We start from the raw sequence: 11,080 nt of genomic DNA on the forward strand, positions 1-11,080 counted from the left end.
CCTCCTGCATCTTTCCTGGAAAAATTGACGATTCTTTTATGCTCAAAATTAATGAAGAATTCAAAAATTTCTTTTGGTTTACTTGTTACAAAATTAGGACTTCTCTACACATTTTCCTTCGTAACATTTAAAATAATTTCTTTTACGTATTTGCATTTATGGGAGAATCAGGATCAGGCCGTCTCAATCATTATGGAGGTCCTATGCAATTAATATAAAATGGGACCCTTAATTTGTAATACTATTTTCTCCATTCGTTATATGTTGATGATTGTCTTTTTAATTCATAATTAATTACTTATTAATTTTTGAACATTTTACTAAGTCTGAAATGTTGTCTCATCATTGAATCAGATGATGTGGAGAAGCTCCTTCTTCTATCTTTATTTTATTATAAAATTAGTCAATCTTTATATTAGTATCACTATCAAAGTATAATGTTTTTTTGGTGTTAGAGACGGCCTAAGAGCAATGATGTAGATGGGTTTGATCCCAAGTGCTGGATACCACCCCCACAAGACTTTACTATCAAAGCTAGATGGCATCCACATTAAAGTGTAATTAGTGCTTGTAGAGGATTGGAGTTCTCAAGAATAATTATTAATATCAATTGCTATTTAGTAGGTAGTGTTAGATATTTAATGTAATAAAAGCAAAAAATAAAATAAAATAAAGCGTTTTATTGATTATTTTCCAAATTAATTCAACTGTATTTACTAGGGAAAAGGTGAAACACATAGTGTCATAAATACATCAGCATTGACTTTGAAACAGAAAAAAAAAAAGATTTGGGCTACTAAATTCGAACTAATGTACTATTTTAGTTTAATAAAACTACTAAATATCAATATGCAAAACCACCACAACACATTCAACTATCTCTATGTATATCGCAGCAAATTGTATACATAAGTTTTCAGTTTTGAGGGCCCATTTTATTGGAGGTCCTGTTCTGGTACATCGGTTGCACATGCTATTAGCCGAGCCTAGGGAGAATGATCTTCCATATGGTCAAATAATCCAAACAATATTTCAATTTGATCCAATTGTAGAGTAGCTTTTCCATATTTGTTTGCCAATTAAAGAGTAGAATTAATAAAAGCAATTATATTGAAATTGACATTTCGAATCCATATATGTCCTTTCAAGATCATAAACAATGGCCAACATCTTAGACGAATACACTTATTGCTTTCCTAGATTCAATTTTTTGATCTTTCCTCTTGCTCTCATTATAAGCAACAAGTACTACATTTTTTTTCTTAAAGAAATTTTTTTTTGGATGGCAACTAAAACATACAAAATACATTCAACCATTTTTTTTCTTTTTTTTGCCCATCTCTCATTACTCAGAGCTTAGCTAATAACCCTAGTAGTTAGTTATTCTACCAGAGAAAAAGTGATACAGAAGATTTGAACTTCATATATATAGTCGATGTGATTCAATTGAAATAAGCGCGATATTAGCATGCTATCCCTTCCTTACAATTAAGGGCACCTGCAAAACGCGTAAGATGCGTTACTTCACTTCCAGGTTTTGCTTTTATCATATCTTTTTTAGCGTAGGAGGGCTTCTTTGATGTATCTCCAGATTGATTGAAGAAAGCTCCATTCATCATTATATCATCCTCTGACGTCCATAACCAATCCTTCCATACACTGTATGGTGCATATTCTCTCTTCGTAACCTAAATCCACCATAATTATCATTGTTAAAAAAAATAAGTTTGTAAGCTCAATCTTATAAGTTTCGGCATCATTTATGACACTCGCTGCATCCAGGCCAATATTTTGTGATGTTTTAGATACTGGTTAAAGTTGGTGGCGCTGGATATACCTGCATCATAGTTTGTGGTGTTGAGGCTAATTTTGTCAATTTTTTTATAGTGTTTTAATTGATTATTCATCGCCAACTTTTTTTTTATGTACGGTTTTCTTGATGAAGAAGTGTTGATGAAGAAGTGTACATGAGTACATGACTCCTCTACAAAGCTATCAATCGATGGCCTTAAGTAAGCTTCAAGATGTTGGAGCATCAAAATTACACACCACCATCGAAATTTAGGTCCTATCACCTGATTTTTACTAAGTTGAGCAATTTCTAGTGTTTCTCTCATAAAGTTCACTGATTTTTACTAATTGAAATTGTCTTTTGCTAATTGAAACTGACTATTTCCTGTAAAAGATGATTAAGTGCATATTGTCAAAGAACCAACTCAACCAAAAGCTTAAGCTGATGGTTGGAGTCTCAGGAATAGTTTAATACTCTATCATTCTCCCTCATGCGAGAGCCCATTGGGTTTGAAGTATGGATGTAGCACAAGCCTCCCACCACTTAGAAATCCACTTAGAAATGACGGGGCGAATGAGATTTGAACCCGTGACCATTATATCACGCTGGCTCCGATACCATGTCAAATGACTAACTCAACCAAAAGTTTAAGCTGATGGTTGGAGTCTCGGGAATAGTTTAATACTCTATCACTCCCCCTCACGCGAGAGCCCATTAGGCAAAGTGTAGATGCAGCACAGGCCTCCCCCATACATATTAATATTTTAGTTGAAGTGGACATATACTAATTTGATTCACGACGTAGCTACACTTTTACTAAGACTAATCTAAATAGGAGTTCCATGTAATTTTTCTTCACTATGTAGTACTTGATTCATAATAAAAAAAAAAAACATCAAAGTAAGCATTGTTTGATCAAAAAAGTCAAATGTGGCCAATTATCTTGGTAATAAATTAAGGATACCTCTTTGGCAAAAATATTAGGAGGCGCGATGAAGCGATTTCCTTGACAAATGATAGTTGGATGTTGGCTTCCTCCAATAGCATACATTTCCCAGTGAGTGTAGTCATTGTTAAGAACATGGAAGAATCCAAATCTGCATCTTGGCATTCTCTGTATCAAACGCTTCCCAAAGTGGTTAAAGGCTATTGTTACTTGCATTATTTCATCCTGCGAAGAGCTATCTCTTGCTCCAAACAACATCACCTACACCAAATATATGTACAATGTACTTCATATGTGAGTCATTAATCATATTATAATAGTGTGTTCATTAAATGAGTGATGTGATAAGTGAATTTCCAAACAAAGGTAATAGGTTTAAAATAGTGTCATACTGACATTTTTTTTTTACTAATACTTGTTACTAGAACACCGGCTGGTCTCCTGTCACATGATCTGACCTAACGAGACCACTAATTTCTATGTATTTGGCTAAACTTAAATTCATTATGTCTAACTTTAACATAGAGTCATAGACTAATGATCCTTCCTTTTCGCTGAAGTAATAATATTGATTCTACATACTTGATTTAAACCATACTTCCTCGATCCGTTTCAAAATACTTGCACCATTTGCTTTTTCACGGTTGTCAAGACACTTTTTCTAACGTTAATATCTCTAATTGCATATAAATAAAAATTATAAAAAGTTGACATTAAAAATCTTTGTATTGAGACGAATTTAACAAGATCCCACTTGACTATGTTTTTTTCTTATATAATGGCGAGGGAAGACTTGTCAGAGTTGGTTCATGAATAATGACCAAATGCCAAATGATGCAACTATTTTGAGTGCGGAGGGATGGAGCGTATACTTACATCATTGTGGTCAGTGAAGTGACAATTAGAAACGGTGATAGCAGTAGAAGCCTCAATAGCATCAATCAATCCATCCATACAATTAGACATGGAAACATGATCAATCCAAATATTAGTTGATCCAAATATGGAGATACCATCACCATCACTAGCAGTCCTAAAACCAAAATGACTCACAGAATCTCTAATAAATCCTCCTCCTCCCGTTTTGATATCATGTATATGCACATTGTGTATGATCACATTATCTACAAATTGCAACATTATTCCAGCACCACCAGCAATATGTACATGGCCTCCACGGCCATCGATCGTCTTATTGCTCGATACGAGGAGCTCTTCCTTGAGCTTAATCACCATTCCATGCTTGAAAATGATCCAAAGTGGCCCATCTTGGATGACTGCATGGCGCAGGGTTCCTGGCTTAGGGTCAAGTAGCTCATTGTCTGAATCATCTGTTACCACATAGATATTCCCCTTTTTGCCTCCAGTGGTCTTGTGTCCGAACCCCACTACGCAATCAGCTAGCTTCTGACGGTCCTTGGACCAGTTGTCGTCGCACCTCCAACACCGGTCTATTGGGTTGTCAGCTTGGCAAGGACCTTCATACTTCCCTAAGCCCCTCCTTGCATAATTGTTGGTTCTGTTGGTTCTGTTCATGCCCCTGCTCCATAAAAATAGTTCACAATTGTGTTTTTTTTTTACAGCGAGAAAACTTGCATTAGTTAAAGAAAGAAAGTACCACCTAACGTTGATACAAAGAAACATAAAAACAAAGCAAACAAAGTTGAAGGAAGCTGAAGGAGCTTCAAATATTGATCAGTAAGGCCTTCAAATAACTGTAAAAGTAACCTCTAATAGGGCATTTATTTCCTATTTCATTTGATTTTACAAACTGGGGCGAAGTCAGATTTGGTTAATGAAAAGGGCCAAATATTCTTCATTTTTATTATTTATTACATTGTGATGTGCCACTTTACTAGAATTTCTAATTTTCTTTTATTTGAATCTCTTATATATTATAGGTACGATTGGGCTAGCAGGGGCTGTAAGGCCCGTAACCTTTTACAAGAATACTCTACATTACTATTTTTTTTAGGGAAATTCCCAATGATGACCTTGAAATTTTTGAGTTTATTATTGGTGGCACTGAGTGTTTTTTATTCCCATTGGTAACCCTCAAGTCAATTGCTATTTTATTCCCGAATGTGACCTTATAGAGTAATTACCTGTTAGTTTTGTTAACTTTTCATTGAATACATGTCTCTATTTGCGTGATTAAAAATTGTCTATGTTTGCATGCTGCAAATATTGCCCTCTTTAAGTTTTTGGGGCTCATTTTTGCCCTTAAGGGACAAATTTAAAGTCTAAATTGATTTCCGTCCCTAAAAATTGGTTGGCTAAGGAATTAAGGGTCATTTTGGCCCTTAAAGATCAAATTTGTCGTCAAAATTGACAAAAAATAACCGAAGCACCTTGGTTTGTGTTCCAAGACATTAGTTCTAACGGAAAGTTAATGGAATTAACAATTTTTTTTTTTTGCTTTATAAGGTTACATTTAGAGTTAGAACAATAATTAAGGGTTACCAATGAGAATAAAATAAACTAAGGATCACCAAGGGAAAGTCGAAAAGTTCGAAATCACTATTGGAAATTTCCCTTTTTTTAAAGATAAGATGAAGAACCTAGCCAGTGATGAAAATTTGGGAATTCAACTTTACTAGGGACAAAAAATCAAACGCCCTTCTCACAAAGATGGAAGGAGGTCCTCCAATCAATTCTTACCAGATAAATAAACATATTTTTCTTCTCTCTAGCTAAAGAAACAATTCCAACAGTTCATTTGCTAGCCTTCAAACTTGGGCCTCTAACATATTATTGTAAATTGTGAGACATTAAAAGTGATTAACAATTATAACGTACATATTGTGGACTCGTTGGTTAGTCTGGTGAGTGATTCCATGTGGATCAGTATTATAGGCCCTAGCTGCATTAGCCTTTGCAGCTTGCTCCCTTTGTTTCCAATGATCGTCATAATTCCCAATGTTAGCCTCTACATGATGAAGGAATATGATTGAAACAAACATGAAAAAGAGCATTATATTTAGTGTAATATCTGTCATTCTTCTTTTTGTTTGTATTGCCTACTCTAATTTCCTATAGAAAGTTTTCTCTCTTTTTTAAGAAAGAATTTTTTTGGATATAGTTTTAAGACTATAATTGAATTATCCTAGACTGAAAATCTTGTTAGTTGCAAAATGAAGGTATAAAAGATTTCCAATTCTAAAACAAAAACAAGGGAAGAAAGAAAATGGGAAGCAGAGAGAGAAGATAGGTGAACATAATCAAAAACAGTGAGCTAAAAAATAGAAGGTGGTACTTTCATCTAGCCTTTTCAGCTCCAATTTTAGTCATTTTTAGATATTGGCGTTACTACGTATATATAATCCTATATTCCCATGTGTATAGGAGCTTGGGAGGTAAATAAAGCTACAAATGTTTTTAACGAAAATCACGAAAATTGATCAAATCAGATACCTTCTATATAAAGGACTGGTCAGTGGTCGTTGCATTTTTGTGTAAGAATGCATGGAAAGGTATACATATATAGAATAAGGATACAAGGAAAATTCTAAGATGATCATACTTGAAATATGATCACTGAAAATGTAGGTCCTGAATGAATATGAGTCGCAAATTTAACATGGTCCATTTTCATTTTCATTTCCTCAAAAACATTTCTAATATTTATGAAAATACCTTAAATTAATTTATGAAAATCACAAAAATAAAAAAAATACCAAAAAAAATTCCAAAAATTTATTTTTCTTATTGAATTTTTTTTTTAACTTTTGGGGTACTTTCTCTCTCTTCTTCCTTCGACTTCCCACGGTTCCTCTTTCACAATTGTGAAAACCTCGTATCCCCATCGAAAGAATCTCTTAGCTTTGTGCCGGCGTCGAAGAATGATGCTAGGCCGGCGACAATCACTGATACTCGACCGACAACGATGATATTCGTGGAAGAAGATTTCTTTGGGTCGTTTGGTAGTCTGCCTTTACCTTCCTGTATCCCTATATGTCTGGAATCAAACCCTTGCGCCGGCAACGCTGACCTCCACCTCGATTAATATTTTTGCACCAGATATTTTAGATTGTATCTCGAGATATGTTATCGGCGACGAACTGATATCAGATTTCTCCTACAGACTAAGAAAGAAAAAATCAAGACATGACCCCAAACTTTATGCCCGCCCAAATATTTTAGGTGAAGACCCAACATTTAGCACTTGGTCGATTTCTAGGACATACTCTGAATTTTAGTATTATGGCATGACCCAATCTCCATGTCATGACGTATATTTTAGGTGACGACCCAAATATTTTGCATTGGTCGATTTACTCGATTTTCTAGGATAGCCATTTAGGACACGACCCAACTTTAACCATATAAGACCGGATCCAACTTAGCTATTTAGGACACGACCCAACTTTAGCCATTTAGGACATAAGCATCGTTGGTTTGGGAACACAATCAATCTTTAACACCAAATGGTCCCGCAAAGACGTCTGTCATATACTCCAATAGAATATTGTTGTAATATAAAATGAATTGTTTACTATTGTTGTAACCATTATATTGAATAATCATCATTGGTGTTACTTAATTAGGAATGAATACACGACACTATTGTGTACATTGATGTCTCTTAATTAGGAATAAATATGTGTACATGAAGCTCGTAAATTATTGCATTAGTCGATTTAAGCACACGACCCAACACTTTAGGCTCAGAACACCAAACGAGTTAATGTGGAAATCAAATAATAGGTAGATTTCCTTAGGGTCATGTCTTTAAATAATAGCGACCAACACAATAGCTATTGATTCATAGGAGACAAGACATTCCACACAACACAATGGTTCTTGTCTCTCAGTATGGATGAAACCCCTGGACCTTAGTGGCTCACCATGGGATAATAATCTGATAAGGTACGAGGGATGACGTTATTATATTTCTTGGAATGATTTATTCGGAGAGAACAATTGAGACAAACGATCAATAAACCCTCCGACGCTTTTCATCTTGGGCATATTTGGTTGGATGAAACCCTCTAACCACTACTTTGAATGAGGTAACGTCCAATAATAATCACCATTGGTGTTTCTTAATTAGGAATGAATACACAACATTATTGCATTGGCCGATTTAAGCACATGACCCAACACTTTAGGTTTAGAATACCATACGACTTAATGTGAAAAATCAAATTAGGTATATTTTCTTAGGGTCATGTCTTTAAATAATAGCGATCAACACAATGACTATTGATTCATAAGAGACAAGACATTCTACACAACACAATGGCTCTTGCGTCTCAGTATGGATGAAGCCCCTGGACCATATAGTGGCTCACCATGGGATAATAAGCCGATAAGGTACGAGGAATAACGTTATTATATTTCTTGGAATGATTTATTCGGAGCGATTGGCCAACTTATTCGGAGAGAATAATTGAAACAAACGATTAATAAAACCTCAGACACCTTATTTGTCTCAATATGGAAACTAAACTAAGTATAGTGGAGATAATAAGAAATTTGTTAAGGTTGGCCCGTGTAAAGTCGGGTCATTTAGTAAAATTAAACAACCTTTTATATTTGATAAACACTGATACAAAAAGGTAACTCTTTATTTCGTATTAGAAATTAGAAAACGTGTTTTAGCTACTCTACGTTCTAAGTTAAACAAATATTCCGTAGCAAAAATGTTTTCATGTCAGCAAATATATAAATATGTTTATCTTATTTTTATCTTTCATTTGGGAATATTGTTACATAATCAATAGGGGAGAAGTATTTGCTGTGCTGATACCCCTTGACTCCGTGGTCGGTAGTCGTGATTTAAAAATCTCATGTAACGTCGAGGGATCGATTCTTTTTTATTGCGAGATGAGTATTATCTTTTTGTAATTTTTAAACTTTTTATGAGATCAAATGGTAAATATCTTTTTTTTTGGCTTTTTCTACGTTATTTTGAATTATTATTAACCACATATTGTTACTAATGTTATTTTGATCCCCAACATGACAATTTTTTCAAAATTAATACTATCAATTTTATCTAATGTTTGTCATAAATTTTAATTCTTCCTAAAACATGATTATACAGTCATTGTTCATTTGAATCCAGATAACAAACCACAATCTACTAGAATAAGTTGGTTGGATCAACATGATAGTTGAAGCTTTCTTTGTTCTTGGAACATAATAGTTGGGCCATCACCCAAATCTCCAGAGTTGGTTCATCATCCAAAGGCCGATAGCTGGGTCATCACCGAAATCCCCATAGTAATTGGGTCATCACCCAGACCCCCCCCCCAAATTTTTTTTTGAAAAAACCAACAGTCAGGCCCCGTTGAATATGATATGACATTGAAAAACCCCTAAATCGATTAAATGAAAATTAAGATTATTGAAGAACATGTTGGTTTTGTTCATGCGAAATGGAGTATAGACCTAAATCAAACAAATGAAAACAACTGAAATCGAACTTTCTCAAAATCCTAAATATGTAAAGAAGATTAAAATCCAGCTTTCCCTAAAAGCACACTTCCACCCTTGGTGTTTGCATGAAGAAGATTCACTTATATGTGAAAAGTAGAGTAACAAAAGGGTAGTTAATTGATCGAAAATGGTCGAGGAAGGAGATGAGATGGGTGGAGACTGGAGAGAGAACGCAGGGAAGAAAGTAGTTCCTCGAGGTTCAGGGGGAAAAAGAGGAGAGAGAAAAAAAGATGGGTAATTTTTTTGTAATCAAAACAATTAATTTCAGGAAAATAAAATAATATTTTTTAGGATTTTCTTATTAATTTTTTGGAATTTACAACATTCTAGGAGAGAGAAAAAAAGATGGGTAATTTTTTTGTAATCAAAACAATTAATTTCAGGAAAATAAAATAATATTTTTTAGGATTTTCTTATTTATTTTTTGGAATTTACAACATTCTATTAAGTATTTATCATAAATATTTCTGATTTTAGTAAAAGAAATGAAAAAGAATATGGCTTGCTGAGTTGGCAAAACATGAGGTGTTAAGGTCCTTTGACTTCGGTAGTCATAATTTTTGTATGATCACTGAAAAATCATCCAGGATACTGAAAAACTATAATCTTAAATAATTTCATAAAAAACTCCGACATTATATTAAATTCAGAGAAATTGTAAAAAAAAAAAATTTCTACAAAAATTTTCAGTAAAATTCTTAAAAAGTTATTGTAAATTCTAATAAATCCTAAGAAATTTAATCAAGATGAACAAACCAAAAGGTGCTATAAAATGTAGATTTGAAAAGTTTGCAACAAATTGAAAAATTTCGCAGCATATTGAAAAGATGTTGGGTCAATCATAGCACATCTTAAATCTTGCAGTATATGTCTTGAGTTTTGTATGAGAAATTCGCAGCAGATTTGGAAAGTTCCGCAGCAACTTTGAAGAATTTCATGCAGATTTGAAGAAAATAGAGGAGATTGAGAGGCAAAGAGAGGGGAGAGAGGGGGGGGGGTTTAAACGGTTTGAGGACGGTAACATAATTTGTTTCTTTTAGTGGAAAGAGGGTTTCAAAATAGAGGAATCGGATTTGGGCAAGTAAGGGAGTGAAAAAGATGGACAACCCAACCAAACATATAGAAAAGGAGTGGGCTACCTCAATCCGTTTACAAGCTCAAAATAATACCAACCAAACAGGCCCTTAAAGTGTCAAATACATATATATTTGGGTATGTCCAATATGTGTCGTTGTCCAATTCGTGTTGAAGTAGGTTGTGAGACACGCCACCTACCTGAAGTGTCTTTAATTACAATTTAAACGGTTTGTCCTTAACTTTTTTACTCGTGGTGTTTTGTACGACATTGTCAAGTTAATGTCCTCTTGTTTGTTCCTCCAAGTCATTGACTAGATATCCATTAATTAAAAAAGATTATTAGTTCTATTGATTGCATGAAATGATTGCTCCATATACGAAATTTGACATGATTTTTAATGTTCACATCACTCATTTATGTATAAGATAGATAGAGAAATAGATAGATTTTATGTTAAGTAACTTTATGATTAAGATAAAAATTGAGTTCTATCAACTAAGAGCAACCTTTATAGTGCATGGTTTCAACTTGTAAAAATGCAAATCAAACAGTACATTAAAATGCATGTGTTGACATAGTTAGCAGAAGAACGAAGTTTCAAAAGAAAGAAAGCAACGAATCATCCCTTTTCCCTTGCAAAAGACTTTGATTTAGCATTCATGACCCAAACACCAAATACCAACACTAAAGCCAAGCTTGGTATAAAGCAATGCATAAAACTACAAGTAAAGCCTTCTCTTGAATTTAAACATATTAAAACTGCACAGAAACATGCACAAACATGCAGTTTTTTTTTCCAAAAAATTATCATTCATCTTTT

General features: G+C 33.9%; 1 protein-coding gene across 2 annotated transcripts; it reads right to left on the minus strand.

The window, feature by feature from the left end:
- Positions 1–440: 440 nt before the first annotated feature.
- On the minus strand, positions 441–5,772 carry LOC104894107 (pectate lyase). 2 transcript variants are annotated; one of them, XM_057394905.1, is made up of 4 exons: positions 5,538–5,772; positions 3,615–4,278; positions 2,757–2,999; positions 441–1,688 (listed from the first exon to the last, which is right to left on the minus strand). In XM_057394905.1, the coding sequence occupies exons 1-4, from the start codon at positions 5,735–5,737 to the stop codon at positions 1,464–1,466; spliced, it is 1,332 nt and encodes a 443-aa protein (XP_057250888.1). In that variant the 5' UTR covers positions 5,738–5,772; the 3' UTR covers positions 441–1,463. The 2 variants fall into 2 exon arrangements, with proteins under 2 accessions (XP_057250888.1, XP_048501683.1); XM_048645726.2 differs by having other exon boundaries at positions 3,615–4,281.
- Between the last annotated feature and the right edge of the window lie 5,308 nt (positions 5,773–11,080).

Source organism: Beta vulgaris, chromosome 5 (genome assembly GCF_026745355.1).
Source record: "Beta vulgaris subsp. vulgaris cultivar EL10 chromosome 5, EL10.2, whole genome shotgun sequence".
Classification (NCBI taxonomy): domain Eukaryota; kingdom Viridiplantae; phylum Streptophyta; class Magnoliopsida; order Caryophyllales; family Amaranthaceae; genus Beta; species Beta vulgaris.

Coding starts and splice junctions, on each gene's coding strand:
- LOC104894107 (XM_048645726.2), bottom strand. CDS start 5,737: ATGACAGATATTACACTAAATATAATGCTCTTTTTCATGTTTGTTTCA. Junction 4,282..5,537: donor AACCAACGAGTCCACAATAT/GTACGTTATAAT, acceptor ATTTTTATGGAG/CAGGGGCATGAACAGAACCA. Junction 1,689..2,756: donor CTAATATTTTTGCCAAAGAG/GTATCCTTAATT, acceptor TGGTGGATTTAG/GTTACGAAGAGAGAATATGC.